This window comes from Stenella coeruleoalba (genome assembly GCF_951394435.1).
Source record: "Stenella coeruleoalba genome assembly, chromosome: 19".
Classification (NCBI taxonomy): domain Eukaryota; kingdom Metazoa; phylum Chordata; class Mammalia; order Artiodactyla; family Delphinidae; genus Stenella; species Stenella coeruleoalba.
Window position 1 is genome coordinate 48,457,912 of NC_137165.1, and position 18,298 is coordinate 48,476,209.

Below are 18,298 nucleotides of genomic sequence, written 5' to 3' on the forward strand. Positions count from 1 at the left end.
TGTTAACCAAATCTCACAGGGTGAGAAGAACAGCAGTTAAACTGGACCTGAGGTCTTGTGTAGCAACAAGTCCTCAGGCCACACCTGCATCTGTCCTTATCTGGAAGCTCTGAGCTATTCTCTTACTGATCAAAGCCAAGAAAAAGTGTTAAGAAACAACAGTTGTACCTATTTACTTTCAGAATATATTACAAAGGCTTCCTGGCAAACAGCTCCGATAAATATTGAATTATGATTTAAACAAGGGAAATAAACACTCTCAGGCATCACTGAAACCACTGAAAGTTTATTCAAATCTTTACATAAAGGGACTTGTTAGCATCAATGCCATTCGTGAACATTTCTCACCACTGCAAGACTGAAGGAGGGAAACCACTGGTTTAGTGCTGGTTTCTACGACGCAAATGAACGACAACTCACAAGCTTTAGAAATCGGCAGTTGACGGGCTGCCAACAGCAGTTCCCTGGCTCCTAAATCGACCAGGGACACTGAGGCAAGCAGTTTGGTCACTCCCAGAATGCGTCCAGACCTGCTCCGCCTGCGGCAGGTCCAGGGGCGGCACAGAAAGGAAGGAGAATGTGCTGGGTTTAGGACTGATCATCAGGAGGCGCTCCTAGACGACGCCTTCACGTCTAGACCCAAGTCTGACCCACCAAGAAGCATTACCCCGGACAGTAGGCCTCCCCTCTCCTCTCCTGGAGAGGAGACGGGGAGCCGGTGGGAAGGTGCCCTTGGTGGCAGCACCTGGCACTCTGGCTACCTCCCTTCTTTACCTTCGGGGCAGCTGCGGGTTGGACGCAGCCCGCCCTCCATTGGTCCCTTGGTTCACATCCAATTTCTAGTGCAGTTTTATCCAGCTATGAAGTCTCACGTTAGGGTGATAAAACCTTTTTTCTGAGATGTCACGTACTTTACAAGGCTTGGAAAGTTGGTTTGAAGCTACTCCAGGGTGTGAAGAAATGGGAAGAATCCCTGAAGAAGAGGCTGAGGAGGAACCAGAGGCTGGCCACAGGCGTCAGGTTAGGATCTGGTAACCCAAACTCAGGCCTCCCTCCCTCTCTCATTTGATGAGATTCCTCATGATGCTGAGGGAGGACCCTCTGTACCCTGATCCAAAGTGATTCCAGTGGTTCAAGTAGTGGAAGAGCTGATACAGCTTAAGGCGCTTCTCAAAGTCTGGGGCCTTGGGGACTTTGCTGTGGTAGGCGGAGTAAAAGGAGCCACTGAAGCCCCCAAACATGCCGGCTATCGCCAGCTCATACTCCGAGTGGCCATAGAAGGAAGCTGGGTCAAAAATGATGGGCCCAGAGGAATCCTCCGCCACGTTTCCTCCCCAGAGGTCTCCGTGGAGCAGGGCTGGGACGATGTCCAGATCATGGAACAGGTCAGGGATCTTTAACTGCAGGGGAAATGAAGCCTTAGCAAAGTGACTGATGCACACAGGAGGGACACAGAGGCTTTTCTGAGTGTGGCTCCCAGTGCCCAAGCAGGGCCTGATCTGTGCACAGGTGCACAGACATGCCCACCTCCCATCCAGGCCCAGGCCCAGGTGGCTGCACCAGCTGCAGCGCCTTCCCATTAGGCCTGCAGGGCATGATGGGCACAGGCTGGGAGGGGCGACACTCACCTGCAGAGCAGCCCAGAGCTCACGGGCCTCCCTGTCCCCAGACCCCTGTTCCAGCAGGTCCATCTGAGGCTGAATGCGCTGCCGGGCATAGAATGTGACCCAGTCCCTCTGCCAGTCGTTCACCTGTGTGGTTGACAGCAGAGCTCAGAGGAAAGCACCAGAGCAAAGGCGGAGCAGGCTGGTCCCCAGAGGCGCCACTGCAGGGACCAGTGTAAAGGGGTGGAGCTGACCAGGCAGCCTGGGGGTCTGGAGGACGTGCTGGGACCGGCAGGTTCCCGGACAACCTCCCACAGCCTCCCACACATCTCAAGATCTGAACAGTGTGGACTGTGCCCCGTGGGATACTCAGTGCTCCCCTCCCAAGCAGCTACCTGCCTATCCTCGGAGGGCAAGGCCGCCATCTTACCACTCAGCCCGAGTATGGCTCCCCAGGCTGAAATCCCCAGGGCAGCCAACCACAAAATCATAAAACTCAAAGTTACAATCCCTTTTCATTAAGCTACCTTAGAGAGTTTCCTACTTAAAATAAAACGCAGTTTAACTTCCTAATTTTCACCCACCTTGAAATCCAGCATCCTAACTTGCTGGTCCTTCTCTGCTCCTCTGAGCTTACCTAGCATGTGAGGTGGATACTCCTTATATACATTGCTTAAAATTAGCAAAGAAAAAAAAGGAGCAAAGACCTTTTACCAAATTTCACCAAAAAACAGAGAGGGTGTGCTTTCCGCAGCTGTTTCTGAACGGCTGCCCTGACTGGGAAATGCAGGCAAAATGGTGGTGTCACTCACCTGGGGGAGGTACCCGCAGCACGTCACCACGTCAAAGCCAAACTGGTCCACAAAGGGCCGCTCCACTTGCCCACCTCCTTTCCCTTGCAAGCAAAATGAAACGAGAGAGATGAGAGTCCCCTCGCTCCCTCGGGGCCAGCTCTGGGAGCTCAGAGAAGCTCTGAGGCCTCAGCGTGCCTTTCTCCACCTCGTGTCCTCATCCAAACAAGGGCCCTGAGCTCCGGGACTCAGGAACAGAGCCTGTCTCATCAGAGTCAACAATCCAGAATACCCACTCCTTCCCAGGATAGGCACCAGAGGATGCTCAGAGGAGTGACTATACTGTCTCCAAAAAAGGAGGGAAAATCCACCCCATAACCCATCAGGAAAGGACAGCTTTCAGTGGCCAGTTTAGCATTTGCCACTTATGAAAGATAAACTGCTGTACTTGTAAATGATCTCATCCTCTGCAGCTCCCTAAACTCAAAGCAAATCCAGAAGAACTGAACTACATGTAAGTGGAAGGGATGAGGCCGTCTGTCTGTCTAACACAGTAGGTTCTTGGTCGTCTGTTCCTGGTGTGTCTGCTACTCTGCCTAGCAGAGTAACCATATGGGCTACACATGGATTATCAAACGTCAAAGGATGAAAATCCTGGAAGACACCCTCAGTGCTACCACCACAGTAAGCCCTAAAAAGGTCAGACGTGAGGGCTATCGTCCTGAGTCTCACATGTGATTGTTCCTAGAAGAAAAGGCACGGTATGGTAAGCCAGAGAAACTTTGACAGGCTTTCTTCTGGGGAGTGAGAGGTCAAAGGAACCGTAATATGATAGGATTTTGAGTTCAGGGAATATTTCCTGTCTTTCAAATGCATTTTCGAGACAATACACTAATTGTATTCACTGTGTTCACTGCATCCCAAACATGCAGCCTTGGGGTTTACATTCCTTTCCTGTGGCAGCAACACAGGTCTGACTGTACACAGTGGCAGCACAACTCCACCCACACACCCATACTGGCCAGATGTCTTCCTCTGGGGTGGGTCCCTCGGGCCCACAGCCATACCCACTGTGCCAGCCTCCTTCTGGAGAGTCTCTCCAAGCCTCTTGTTATCTAGGTGTAGATCTGCCAGCTGGGTTCCAAGCTTTGCAGCATGACTGTAAAAACAAAAGACAGCCACTAAACTCATGGTACAAATGGGGACCCACCTCCATTTGAAAGGTCTCAGGCCACACAAAGTAGGTGAGACAGTAAGGGTACGAGTCTGTTCTGGTGAAGCAAGTGGAAGATGGAGGGCCTCATCTGAGTCTGCAGTCAAGTCATTTGTCAGCATCTCACCCTGAAATTCCTCTCCTGTTTGCTTTTGGCCCACAGAGTACATGCTGCTCATTCTGCAGAACCCAGAATGTGCCGGGTTACGGGTTCCTTCTATCACATCCCGCAAAATTATACCCCCAAATGCAAGCTTCCCACTCAGAGAAAGAACAAAGGCACCCAGAGGTGAAGGTGAAGCAAACGAACCTGCTCAGATACCGCATGTCCAAATGCTCCATCACCAGCATGCTGCCACCTCCAGGGGCATCGAGGACCTTGATGGGTTTGGGCACCTTCACTGTGCCTGTCTTTAGGATGGCAGTTAAACTTGCCATCTCACCTTCAAACATCCTTTTGGCCTATCAGAGAAACAACCGGGGAGGGAAGAAGGAGGAAGAGCAAGGCTCTGTGTAGACATGTTTTCTCCAGCACCACAACCAAGGCTGACTGCAGACTCAATACAACAGACAGCTTTTCCACTTTTCAGTAGGGCAGATTACATGTTCTGAAGCTGCACAGGAATTAGAGGGATTGTACTTTCTAGTCTTGTATATGTTTATGCTGTCATTGATCCCAGTCTCTCCAAAGAGAGGAACGTATGCCTGGTGCAGAGCTGGACTGTGTAACCAGTACCTCAACTACAGTCCTGTCCCGGGGGCCTTCAGGCACAGGCGGCCCCCATCTCCGTGTGCCAGGAAGCTGGCATCACTTCTCACCCGAATGGACCACCAAGTCCTATAGCATCTCCTACCCGGCACTGGAAACCACCTCATCTCCACCACCTTTCCCATTTCCAGTCCAAAAGTCCTTGTTCCTGCTTTTGGAAGGCAAATCCCAACCTGGAACATACCCCCAGCTGTCACCCCACTTCCCTCATGACAGCCCCACAGGGCCTGGCCCTGCCCACATCCCCCCCTCATCTGGGCCCCGACCCGGGCTCCACCTCCACACTGACAGGCGGGCACACACACTCCTTGCGCTCCTGGATTACAGCCTTCTCTAAGTTCCCCAGAGATCCCTGGCCTCCTCCAGCCTGGAGACTTCCACACGCCATGTCACCTCTGCTTGGAACACCCCTCCCCCTTCTTTTGCCAAGTCAGCCCCTTCCCCGTCATGCTTCAGATTTCAACTTAATACCAGTTTTGATTTCTCAGAGAAATCTTCCCTAACTTACCAGGCTAAGTAATTCCTCCCCTTTAAAGTATCTTTTTTTTTAAAGTAAAATTTCTACAGACGTATATGAAGAAAACTGCACAGCTCAGAAGCATCCACTTCTAATTCTCCCAAAGTCAGCACATCCACGTGACGGCCACCCGGCATTCCTCTCCTCCCAGCCACTGCCACCCCACCCGCACATTTGTCTGTCTGCTTTGTCATCTCCACAGAGGCAGATGGCCAGGCCTCTTCATTCCACACTGCATTTGTTACGCTGGTGCATCAACAGTCAGAGTTTATTCTCTCTGCTGTGTAGAGCTTGCTGTGCAAATGTTCTAAAACGTGTTTGTCCAGTCTACTGATGAAGGACACTGCTTCCAGTTTGGGGTCACTACGAACAGTGTTGCCATGGACATTCTTCTACTTCTACTTCTCATAGTTACTAACTCTGTGACCTTGGTTTCCTCATCTGTAAAATGGGGTTAATAACAGTACCAATTTCATAGGCTTGCTGCCGTAATTAACTGAGTTAGCAGCTAACAGTTACACAGGCCATTCTAAACACTTTACAAACATTATTATTATACTACTTTGGAGAGCTAAAGTTCCTGAGGAGGAAAACAAGAACTGTGTCTTAAGGAGAATTTTCAGAGCATTCTCTGAAGACGAAGGAACACTGCTGGGCCCTGGCTATACTTTGTACTACAGCACTGGTTGTGCAGCGTAAAGGAAAGGATAAATTTCTTTTCTTTTTTTTTTTTTTTTTGCGGTACACGTGCCTCTCACTGTTGTGGCCTCTCCCATTGCGGAGCACAGGCTCCTGACGCGCAGGCTCAGCGGCCATGGCTCACGGGCCCAGCCGCTCCGCGGCATGTGGGATCTTCCCGGACCGGGGCATCAACCCATGTCCCCTGCATCAGCAGGCGGACTCTCAACCACTGCACCACCAGCGAAGCCCCGGAAAGGATAAATTTTTTTTTTTTTTTGGTCACGCCACACTGCATGTGGAACTTCCCTACCCAGAGATTGAACCCATGCCCCCTGCATTGGAAGTGCGGAGTCTTAAATAATGGACCACCAGGGAGGTCCAAATTTTTTTAACTAAAAAAAAAATGTAGGGAGAGGTGAAGAAGGATCTATGAACACAGCTAGAGGCAAGGCTCCCTCACAGAAATGTCCACTACCATGTGGTCCTAAGTGTCTAACCCTAAGAACACTGCTCCTCCAGAATGGGACAAGGGCAAAGTAAGCATTAGCTGGGGTGCAGGGCTACAAAAGATCCAGAACTTAAGGGAGGAGCATGAGAGAAAGCCAACTACTCAAGCATGCAAAGGACAGATAAGCATAATCAAGAGAAAAAACTTAGACCAGGTCATTCCAGCAGAGAGTGAGAAGGAAAACAAAAAAGCAGCTATGTAGTCTTCTCTTAGAAGTCTGGAAGAAGACATTTTCACCTCCTAAAGGGCAAAGCATACAGACAGTCCTTTTTTCCAATCAATCAGCAAATGTTTCCGCTATGGGCAGTACATCTGCATAACTCACACAGTATATTCCGAAGCAAACTAGAAAGAGACATGTTTGAAACTATCTACCAAAGGATTAGAAGGAACTTATGTGAAGATTAGCAAAAAGAAAATGGACTCTGATGACAATAAAAAGCAAGAACCAGAAGAAATAGCAGTAGCAGAACAATGTTTAAAAAGCACTACTGAGAGATTCCATTTTAATCATCAGAAAGTATTTGCTTCCCTGTAATCTACACCAAGTTCTGAATTATTACAAACACTAATGAAAGTGGAAATACAGCTGTGAAAAGGATGGAGCCACATAAGAGAAAAAGAACCCAGAGAAGGCCTGTGGTGGAAAGTAAGGAAGGACACCTCCACTACATTAGTACTGACTGGGGGAAACCAATGTAAAAGAGCAACTTCAAGAACCATTAGTTGTCAAATTCCTATAAAAGGGATGTACAGGATGACACGCAGCCAACCTCTGTAGAACAGAGTCGAAGGCTGGTCTTGAGAGAACAGCATCGTTTCAGAAAGAGATCATCCCACACCACTGAAGATGGGATTCTGCAATATGATTTCCAAAGAGAGGATAAAAGTGCTGAGGGTGTGTAACACGTAGGACTTAGTACTGGGGTCAGCACCTTCAGCCCTATCTGAAACAAGGCATTGTCCAGTCCTGCTCCTTGCCTACTGGAGCCATCCAGGGCCTCCCAGCTAACACTACAAGCATGACCCACCCAAAGTGCACAAAGAAGTGACATCAACGCCCCGGGGTAAGTCAACTTCAGCAGGGAGGCTCACCTATTTTAGACAGGAACCCTTGAGAAAACGTTCAGATACAAACAGAATGGAGAGACAGCCGAAAGGGGCTGAACGTTTGTGTTCCCCGAAAATTCAGAGGTTGAAACCTAACCCCCAAGGCGACGGTGTTAGGAGGCGGGGCCTTGGGAAGTGACCAAGCCAAAGGAGTGGAACCCTCATGAGGGGATTAGAGCCCCTATAAGAGACCCCAGAGAGCTCTCCTCCCCCTTCTGCCACATAAGGACACAGTCAGAAGTGGCCTCCACACCAGTGAAGGAAGCCTCACCACCATCTTGGACGTCCGGCCTCCAGACCCAAAAATATACATGTTCGTGTTTAAAGCCGCCCAGTGTTTACAGCCGCCCAGCAGACGAAGGCTACATTACTTTCAGTATTCAGAAAGGGTTTTGATCTCTGCAAGTTCAAATAAACCCCAGGACAAGGGACTTCTACTACCTGTCCTTGTTCAAAACTCGCCAAACAATGAATTTTCTCAAGGCAGCGGCCACCTGGGCCGCGTGAAAGCCACCCACAGCATCCACGCGGCGGTGGGGCACACGCCGGACGGGCCTGGACCCGCGCCGACCTCCCTGAGGTTCGAGAGGCCGCAGGGCTGAACCGCGGACCCCCCAAAACGCCAGGCCAGCCTGACAAAAAGAAGGGTCACCGAGCGCCTCCGCGGCCCTTAGACCCGGGCTCGGACGGCCCCGCCCGCGGACCCGGACCGGCTCCCGACGCCGAACCCGGACACGGACCCGGGACCACAGTCCCCCGCCCACTTCCCCCGCCCGCGGCAGCCCTGACCTCCGCCTTGGGGTTCACTTTCACAAACACTCGTCCTCTGTCCGTGTCGTAGCTCCGGCCCTGGCTAATGCACCCACCCCCCGAGTGACCCGTGGCCTTGACGGAGCCGCAGCCCAACTCCCGTTTCAGCAGCTCCTCCATGTCGCCCGCGCCCGGGCCGCGTACCCGCCTCAGACTGCACGCAGACGCCGCGACGCCGTGAGGACGCGTGGGGATTGGGTGAGGGGCGGGAGGGCGGGACCTGGCCGTGGGAGCGCGGGAGGGATTGGGGGAGGGAAAAGAAGGGGCGGGACCTGGCCGCGGGAGCGCGCGGGGATGGGGGAGGGGAGGGTCGACGGGAGGTGGGGGCGGGGCCGCCTTGTACTCCCAACCACCCCGAGACCCAGGTGGTTCTCCTCGCTACGGGATCGCCCTGGCCTTTCCCCGGACCTTACCTGTGACCTGCCGTTAACCTTGTGTGGCCCGTCCTGGTCTGGGGCACACCCCCTGTTCCAGCCCCCTCGTCCACTGAGGGTTATGTTTTATTGGGGGCATTACTGAGGACTTAAGCTGGTGAGATAGCCTCTCAGATGGCTCTGAGGGACTGTTTAGAAGAGGAAAGGGAAGAGCAAGAATGTAAAGGAGTTTTTTTCAAAAACAAACAAAAAAAACAGATAGTCAAACATCAAAAGATTACTGCTAATTAAAAAAACCCAGACATCTCAAGTAAATGAATTTAGTACTTTTCCGTTTATGAGAAGATGCGACAGTCTGAGCTTAGTGAAATCGTTCCTTTGATACGCACCCTAACTATCTAGGGCCAGTGTCGTGTGTTCTCCATTCTGAATTCCTCAGGGTGCACAGTCGGGGATGGCTGCAGTGGCTGAGGGCTTGATGGCCTCAACGTCTTTTGTTTACTAATATGGCAGGCAGCATTCTTTGTCCATGGCTCCCCGCGTTAGTCAGCATTCTCCAGAGAAATCGAACCAACAGAGTGTGTGTATATAGAGAGAGATTTATTTTAAGGAAATGGCTGTGAAAACTAATAAAGGGAAACCTGTTTTAAATGGAGTGGGAAGGCCAAAAGGGAGAGCTCTCACCTTGTCCACTCAGACACAGCCTGAAGGTAAAGACGTGTCACCAAGTGCCTCTGCCCTGTGGCCGCTCAGGGTCAATAACAGGAAAAACTGTTGATTACAGATCCCAAAAGGAAGAATCATCAAGGGGAAAGAATCCTCAATTACAGGCCTCAACAAGAAAGGTGTTCTTTGTATCTCCCACAAGAAATCAATTACCCAAGCTACTCAGCCAATGAAAACCAGTCATCACTTTCAACTCTCACTTTCCTCCAATGGACTTTAGTTCAAAACAACCCCTCCAGGGACTTCCCTGGTGGTCCAGTAGTTAAGACTCCATGCTCCCCCAATGCAGGGGGCCAGGGATTGATCCCTGGTGGGGGAACTGAGAGCCCGCGCACTGCAGCTAGAGAAGCCCGTGCACCGCAACAAAGACCCAGCACAGCCAAAATAGATAAATTTTTTAAAAAAAGAAAACCCAAAACTGCTCCTCCAGCTTCTTCCTTCTAACGTTCTTTTCCTTTCTTTGTTGGATTTGTCTGTGGCTTTTGCGGTAGCCAGCTTGTCCTGAATTGCAATTCTTTGCTGTTCCTGAGTAAACCCATTTTGCTGGTAAAACTACAGGGTGTTTTATTTTTTAGGTTAACAGGGCTCACACAATCGTGGAGGGGCAAGACCAAAATCTGCAGGGTAGGCCAGAAGCAGGAAGCCCAGGGCAGAGTTCTGTTGGCAGAATTCCCTCTCCCTCAGGGGAGGTCAGTGTTTGTTCTCTGCAGGCCTTCAGCTGAATGGATGAGGTCCACCCACCAGTCCACTGATTTAAATGTTAATCTCATCTAGAAAACACCCTCACAGAAACATCCAGAATAATGTTTGATGCCAAATATCTGGTCACCATGCCCCAGCCAAACTGACACATAAAATTGACCATCACATTCCCCATTGTTTCTCGATGCGTACTTAGCATGATGCACAATGCCAGTCATGTCACGGACATTCATTAAGAATGTGCTAAAACAATGAAAGAATGAATAATTGAAGCTTTGAAGGTTGAAGATTTAAGGAATAAGAGCAGATAGTTTGCGGATAGTTTGGACCAACCTTCCTGCTGAAAATAACTAGAAATGCTGATTAAAACAGTTTAAATACATCTAAAAAGCATTGGAGAGCTGACAACATAGCAAGGAACATTAGCCCCAAATCTCTCCTCACGCACACACCGGGGAAAGGTGGCTGCCTGCAAACCATCAGAAGAGCTCTACTCTGAACCAATGCTGCTGGCACCCTGACCTCCAGCCTCTAGATCTATAAGAAAATAGATTTCTGTTGTTTAAGCACCCAGTCTGTGGAATTTTGTTTTGGCAGCCGAAGTGGACCAATACACCAAGCATACTAGGGAGCAAGGTGCCATGAGGTCAACACAACAGACAGTGGATAAACTCAGGTGCTGGCATTTTCAGGCCCACTTAATGCCATATAACTGTGCCTACTATGACCAAGGAAATAAGAGCCAAGCTTGAAAATATCTACAGGGAAGAAGAAACTAACAAAAGTGACTAAGCAGATTCTATAAAGAACCTGAGGGAATAAAATTTATGTTTCAAGACAGGACAAGAAAAAAAAATTTTTTTTTATGTGGACCATTTTTAAATTCTTTATTGAATTTGTTACAATATTGCTTCTTTTTTTTTTTTTTTTTTACTTTTTTAAAAAATTTATTTATTTTTGGCTGTGTCAGGTCTTAGTTGAGGCACGTGGGATCTTTCCTTGCGGCGCCAGCCTCTCTCTAGTTGTGGCACGCAGGCTCCAGAGCGCGTGGGCTCAGTACTTGCTGCGCGCGGGCTTAGTTGCCCTGTGGCATGTGGGATCTTAGTTCCCCGACGAGGGATCAAACCCGCGTCCCCTGCATTGGAAGGCGGATGGACGACCGGGGAAGTCCCTGCTTCTGTTTTCTACGTTTTGGTTTTTTGGCCACGAAGCATGTGGGATCTTAGCTCCCTTACAAGAGAGCAAACCCACACCCTCTGCATTGGAAGGTGAAGTCTTAACCACTGGATCTCCAGGGAAGTCCCAGGACAAGAAAATTTAAGCATAACATACTTCCTGCCCATACTGGGCCCTCTGTAATGTGCATCTGCATTACACATTAACCAGACCTCCTCAAAGGTGGGAATGCCTGCTTGACTGTAAATATCAATTCTTTTCTACTTCTGACGCCAGCAATGTAACTCCTTAGAAGATTAATTTTTCCTTCCTAATTCTGTAAGGGATCATAGTGACCTACTGCTTGCCTGTACATGCAGATCTGGACTATATATCTTTGGTAATGTTTATGTAAAATTTCAGTGTGTCATTTTGATGTACGATCCTTTGTCTCAAAAATGTATCTGACTGTGCCTTCAACTTCTAACAGGTGGAACAGTCCTCAGAGATTTCTTAAAGACTCTCTCCCAGATTATAATCCTCAGGTTGGCTCGATTAGAATTCTCTATTTCCTCTTTAGATCGGTTATTGATTAATTTTTTTGTTGACAAACCAAAAAGAGCTTTTAGAAATTAAAAATATAATATTTAAAATTTTAAAGCCTAGGGACTACCCTGGTGGTCCAGTAGCTAAGACTCCATGCTTCCAATGCAGGGGGCCCGGGTTTGATCCCTGGTCAGGGAGCTAGAACCTGCATGCTGCAACTAAGAGTTCGCATGCTGCAACTAAAGACCCTGAATGCCACAGCTGAAGATCCTGCATGCAGCAACGAAGATCCCTCATGCAGTAACTAAGACGCAGCACAGCCAAATAAATAAATAAATATTTTAAAAATAATAAAATAAAAATTTAAAGCCTAATGAACAGGTTCAACAGATTAGACACAGGAAAGAATTAGTTAACTGGAGGATGTCAGAGAATTGATGCAAAATGTGGTACAAACAGACTAAAGGGAAATTACAGGTGAGACTAAGAAACATGGAAAATAGTGAGTTCTAGTAGACATTTCACTGGAGTTCCAGAAAAGGGGAAGGGCAGAGGCCACAATTAAAGAGAAAATGGCTGAGAATTTTCTAGCACTGATGAAATACACCAACCCTCAGATCCAAGCTGGATAAATTAAAGGAAGTTCACATCTGGACTAATAACAATGAAATTGCAGAATACCAAAGAAACAGGAAATTTCTTAAAAAGTCAGATTACTTTGAAAAGATTGATATCTGGGGCCTTCCCTGATGGTGCAGTGGTTAAGAATTCGCCTGCCAATGCAGGGGACACGGGTTCGAGCCCTGGTCTGGGAAGATCCCACATGCTGCAGAGCAACTAAGCCCGTGCGCCACAACTACTGAGCCTGCACTCTGGAGCCCTCGAGCCACAACTACTGAGCCCACGTGCTACAACTACTGAAGCCCGCACGCCTGGAGCCCGTGCTCCTCAACAAAGACAAGCCATTGCAATGCGAATCCCACGCACCGCAATGAAGAGTAGCCCCTGCTTGCCGCAACTAGAGAAATCCCATGCACAGCAATGAAGACCCAACGCAGCCAAAAATAAATAAATAAATTTAAAAAATAATAATAATGGGAACTATATTCAATATCTTATAATGACTTATAATGGAAAATAATCTGAAAAAGAATATATATATATATATATATATCACTGAATAACTTTGCTGTACACCAGAAACTAACACAATATTGTAAATCAACTATACTTCAAAAAAAATTATCTTTGTACTTTAAAGGGGTAAATTGTTCTAATGTCTTTTTGTTGCTCCAGAGAAGGGTAAAAGTAATGATTATTTTCAGTCTTTGATAAATTAAACATGCATATTGTAATTTCTAGGGTATTCACTAAAAAAAGAGATTTCTTAACTTTCCTATTAGTAGAAGAAAAAATCAACTAATTCCATAGAGCGCTGGTGTCTCTTCTTCATATAAGGACTCCAGTCCTATTGGATCAGGGCCCCATCCTATGACCTCATTTAACCTTAATTGACTAGCTAAAGGCTCTATCTCCAAATACAGTCACATTTTGGATTAGGGCTTCAACATATAGATGGGGGAGTAGTGGAGGGCACATAATTCAATCCATACCACCAAGGTCTTTCACAAAAGTCAGGATGGTGGTTGGAACAGATATTATTGGTACCCCACCCATGTGCCTTCAACATTCACTGATCCCCTGCCGGCCAGCCCAGGGATTCCAGAGTCCCAGTTCTCTGGGACTCTGGGAGAGTTTTCTCTGCCCCTGATGCTGGCCCAGTGCAGCATCCCCAGGAGCACCTGTCTCTGAGGCTGCCCAGCTGCTGAAGTTCCCCAGAGGGATGCACTCCAGTCACCCAAACACCCTTTTCTGACCTCCTACCTCATTTCCCTATCCCCACAAAAGCTTTCCAGTGTCACCCTCATGTAAGCTGCTTGCACTTGTACCTTGTCTGCTTCTGAGGGAGCCCAGCCCCGAGACAGCGGTTGCTGTCACACAGGAGGGAGGGTGTTGTATCAGGGAGGAAAGTGCACGGTTTCTGGAGCACTGGCCATGCTGTATTTCTTGACCTGGGGGGTGATTTACAACTCAAGTGTTCACTTTATAATTATTTATTAAGTGGTACACATGTGTTTTCTTGCAATTTTCCATATGTATATTGTATTTCACAATTTTAAAAAGCAAAAATGAGCAGATGAAAATCTACAAATGGTAGCAGATGAGCTAATTAACACTTCAGAGGACAGTGAGGAGAATTTTTTAATTTTCTAAAGGTCATGGGGCACCTGAATCACAACATCTGTCTAAGGTGGCATGGTAACGTGCAGGGTGAAGGCCTGTTATACCCTATCTTTATCTGTGGTCTCAGCCACTTTAACTTCATGCCATGAACAGGAAAGTTTTCATCAAAACTATGCCACCACTAGTTAAGGTTTTGCTGAGAAATTACTTTCAAGAGTGAATTTTATCAAGCCAATTTAAGTTCTGACCTCATTGAAATGGTTTATAGATTATTTTTTCAATTTTCATTTGAATGAAATTATTTTCATCACATCAGTTTAACTGCAGTCCATTTTTTTTGTACACATAACGTTTTGCTGACTATGCACCTACTGCTATGAATGCTCTCCTGGAGCCCTTATTTCTACAAGTCTAATTTTCCTGAATCAAATATAAAGATCTAAATTTCATCATGTACTTTTTAAGCCAACGTTATTTTAAAAATCTGTGTTGATATTTGAAACAGAAATATTACTTATTAGATAAAAGGCTAATTGTTCGTATGTGTTTGTTCATCCATGAGAAAATGTCCCACATTGCTCTGTGGTGGAAGATGGGTTCATGGCCTTGCTAACTCAACCCTTCCATACATTTCCAGATACTCTCACCTTTGAGTCAAACATCCTGCTTTGTGGCATCCTGCCCTTGCAATCTCTTGGTGTTCCTTTCTTCCGGCTTCTTCCTCTTCTGCAAATGGCTTTCTCTCCCTGTGTCCTGAGGTCATCCTCCTGAGGAGGGCTCCAACCCCCCTCTCTCAGACCCTGTCTGCTCCTCTGTCTGTGGCCTGCCTTGTGCGTGTGTACATGGGCACATGTGTACCCCAACCCAATTGTCCACTCTCTATGGCAAGCCCCAGGCTCACTCCTCACAGCGCAGCCACTGCCGTGGAGCCTGGGGCACTGGGTTTGGGGTGGCAGAAGTGGCTGGCGTGGCGGGGGTGACTACTGGCAGCATATTTGCACCTCACCTCTCCCTGCGACGCACGTGATGCGCTACTGACAAAGAATGAGTTGGGTGAGCTGCTGCAACGTGGAAAGTTAAAACCGTGTTGGACCATAGTGTGTGGGAGTGTGAAGGGTGCCCAGTGGAGGCTCCATCAACACTCCACAGGGACTCAGCCGATGATGTTACTGGGCATTTGCTGTGTACCAGCCACCTCCCCCAAACACTTGTGAAGTGCGAGGCTCGAGGAAGTCTCACAAGCAGGGAATGGGACTTCCCTGATGGTCCAGTGGTTAGGACTACATGCTTTCACTGCCGACGGCCTGGGTTCAATCCCTGGTGGGGGAACTAAGATCCTGCAAGCCGTGGGCCACGGCCAAAAAAAAAAAAAAAGGAAGAAGAAGAAGAAGCAGGGAGGACTTCCCTGGTGGCGCAGTGGTTGAGAGTCCGCCTGCCGATGCAGGGGACACTAGTTCATGCCCCGGTCTGGGAAGATCCCACATGCCGCGGAGCGGCTGGGCCCGTGAGCCATGGCCACTGAGCCTGCGCATCCGGAGCCTGTGCTCCGCAACGGGAAAGGCCACAACAATGAGATCCCACGTACTGCAAAAAAAAAAAAGCAGGGAAACTAAAGCCCAGGAGAGTGATTGCTCGCCCAAGGTCGCACAGCTGGAAAATGAGTCAGGATTCCACCTCAGGAGTCTTCAACACCCTCCCACCTCAAAGTCTGCAAAACCACTCCCCAGGTGGGTCTCCTAATCAGACACTACTGGGGGCCAGACACCAGTAACCCTTCTGCCCCACCCACTTCCCAAGAGGGTGGTCAGTTTTCAGGGGGGCCTCGGAGGTCTGCATTAGCAGGAGCCCTCCCTGTCCTCCGGGTTGCACGTGTCCTTCGGGGTCCTGCCACCCACCTCAAGGCGCTTGAGGCCTCTGCCCACGGCGGGGCCCTCTCCTCCGAGGGCCTCCTGCTTTGCCGCTCTCAGCATAGTCCTAACTGCAAGAGCAGAGTGGGTGAGAGTGCCCACGACTGACTCCTTCCCAGCCGGGAAATGAGTGTCCCTGCTCTCCCACCCACGCAGCCCCTCCTTCACTCCCCCACTCTGGTGTCCAGCTCCCTTCCTTCAGCCCCCGTGTTCCCTTGCCTGTCTCCAGACAGAGGCCTCCATCAGGTACCCGCAGAGACCCTTACTCTGGGACTCAGCCACAGACCTCCCCGGGTAAAGGGTGGAGGCTCTTTTCTAGGGAGTGTGGACAGATGGGAGCTTCCCCTTCTTCCGAGGCCGGGCTTACTTGCCACGGGAGAGCCAGGATTGCTCCAGTTGGTGTAACTCCGGAATTATTGTGAAGGAGAACCTGGCTTACATTTCAAGAGCTTCCACCTTGGCCCCCAATATATTTCTTATCCAAAGCCTCTCTCCTTGACAACAGAGGAGGGTTCCAGGTCCTCCAAACACCAAGTTTGAGTGTAGGAGCTGTGGGCAGCTCTGGGCCAGAGAGCCAGGACTGGGAGGGGGCAGAGGGGAGCCCCAAGTGTCCCCTCCATGCCTCCACCGGGTGGGCCTGATGTGAACGGTCCTGAGAATGATGACGTTGGGCTATTGTCTTGTAGGAGCCGAGAGGGGCAGTGCAGAAGCAGGAGCCTGGCCCGGAGGCGGCCAGAGAGGGACACAAGCCTCTGGAGGCCCAAGCACACCTGGGCCTGGAGGTATGGCAGCGGGCGGAGGGGCGGGGCCGCTCTGGGACGGGGCGGGGCGGAAGCCTAGGCAAAGCAGTGGGTGCACGGGGTATGATCAGGGAGTGGGCGGGGGCAGGTCAGTGGGCGGGGCTTCGAACATTTGCGTGGGCGGAGCGAAGCTCTGACTCAAAACCTACATTAAACGGATTTTGTCTCTGTGGCTCTGGAACTTTCTAGGGGCATCCGTGAGGTTACAGCTTTACCTAAAATAGGGTTTCTTTCTACAGCGTAAGAACAACTGGCACCTTGGCTGTGAATTCTTGGTGAGTCATCATCAAATATATACCCAGTGTGAATCTGTGCTCAGCTGTTAGTTTCTATTTACTTCTTGACAGCAGGGGAGAGAAGTAAGAGTTAACTGGTGTGTGCAAGTGCCTGGCTTTGGGGAAAATACGGTCAGTCCCTTTTTAGTTCCTCAGTCTATTTTTATTTGAGCATCAGAGAAAGAAACTTGAGAAATACTTTTCCATAGTCAATGGCATAAAATGGCTTAAAAAGATTCCTTGCATATCACCCGGCAACGGCAGACATTCCTTCTCTCCTCCATCTTCCATAGTAGGGGACACCCCACAATGGTCTTCTGGGCCAGAGGCCACTGCACAATGCCACACGGATGCAGCACAAACTTCATAATGAGCTCTGTGCTTCAGAAATGATACCAGTGTCTGGCAGTTCCTCAAGCACTCATGATACTTACTATATGACCCAGCAATTCCACTACTACCTGTGTACCCAAAAGAAATGAAAACACACGTCCACACAGAAACTTGTACAAAAATGTTCACAGCAGCATTATTTACAACAGCCAGAAGGTGGAAAAGCCTAAATGTCCATCAGCTGAGGAATGGATGAACAATATGTGGTCCATCGGTACAATGGAATACTATTCAGTCTTAAAGAGGCAGGAAATTCTGACACATGCTACAACATGGGTGAACATTGAAGACGCCCTAGGTGAAATAATTTAGTCACAAAAAGATAAATACTGTATGATTCCATATGCGATCCCTACAGTAGTCAAATTCATAGAGGCAGAAAGTAGATTGGTGGGTGCCAGGGGCTGGGGGGAGCAGAATGGGAAGATGTTGCTTAATGAGGACAGAGTTTCTGTTTTGTTTTTTTTTTTAATATATCTTACAAGTATGTGTTGTATTTCTTTTTTAAATTAATTTATTTACTTTTTGGCTGCGTTGGGTCTTTGTTGCTGTGTGCGGGCTTTCTCTAGTTGTGGCAAACAGGGGCTACTTTTCCTTGTGATGTGCGGGCTTCTCTGCGGTGGCTTCTCTTGTTGCAGAGCATGGGCTTCTAGGCGCACGGGCTTCAGTAGCTGCGGTTCGTGGGCTCTAGAGCGCAGGCTCAGTAGTTGTGGTGCGTGGGCTTAGTTGCTCCACAGCATGCGGGATCTTCCCGGACCAGGGCTCGAACCCATGTCCCCTGTATTGGCAGGTGGATTCTTAACCACTGCACCACCAGGGAAGTCCGAGGGTCTCTGTTTTACAAGATGACAAAATTCTGGAGATGGATGGTGATGATGGCTGCATAACAATGTGAATGTGCTTAATGCCACTGAACTGTACACTTAAAAATGGATAAAATGGTAAATTGCATGTTATGTATATTTTAGCACACTTTAAAAAGGAAAACAAAACAAAACCAGGTCTAGGCTGCCACACTGACCAGCTCCAGCAATGGAAGCCACAGGCAGGACCTCTGGCCATGAAGGTCTCCCTGAGCCCTTGTTTCCTTGGTGTCAGCAGGAATGACACCCCCACTTCTCAAAGTGGGCCAATCACAGACACCCTGAGACTCCCTCACTGTCCACCGGCCAC

General features: G+C 48.9%; 1 protein-coding gene across 1 annotated transcript; it reads right to left on the reverse strand.

Annotated features, from left to right (window-relative positions):
• Window positions 1-239: 239 nt before the first annotated feature.
• Window positions 240-8,144, reverse strand: FN3KRP (fructosamine 3 kinase related protein). Its single transcript, XM_079905508.1, has 6 exons — window positions 7,983-8,144; window positions 3,919-4,070; window positions 3,463-3,554; window positions 2,417-2,499; window positions 1,629-1,751; window positions 240-1,400 (listed from the first exon to the last, which is right to left on the reverse strand). The coding sequence occupies exons 1-6, from the start codon at window positions 8,121-8,123 to the stop codon at window positions 1,062-1,064; spliced, it is 930 nt and encodes a 309-aa protein (XP_079761634.1). The 5' UTR covers window positions 8,124-8,144; the 3' UTR covers window positions 240-1,061.
• Window positions 8,145-18,298: the final 10,154 nt, after the last annotated feature.

Coding starts and splice junctions, on each gene's coding strand:
- FN3KRP (XM_079905508.1), bottom strand. CDS start 8,123: ATGGAGGAGCTGCTGAAACGGGAGTTGGGCTGCGGCTCCGTCAAGGCC. Junction 2,500..3,462: donor GAAGGAGGCTGGCACAGTGG/GTATGGCTGTGG, acceptor TTTGCTTGCAAG/GGAAAGGAGGTGGGCAAGTG. Junction 1,401..1,628: donor AGCTCTGGGCTGCTCTGCAG/GTGAGTGTCGCC, acceptor TTTCCCCTGCAG/TTAAAGATCCCTGACCTGTT.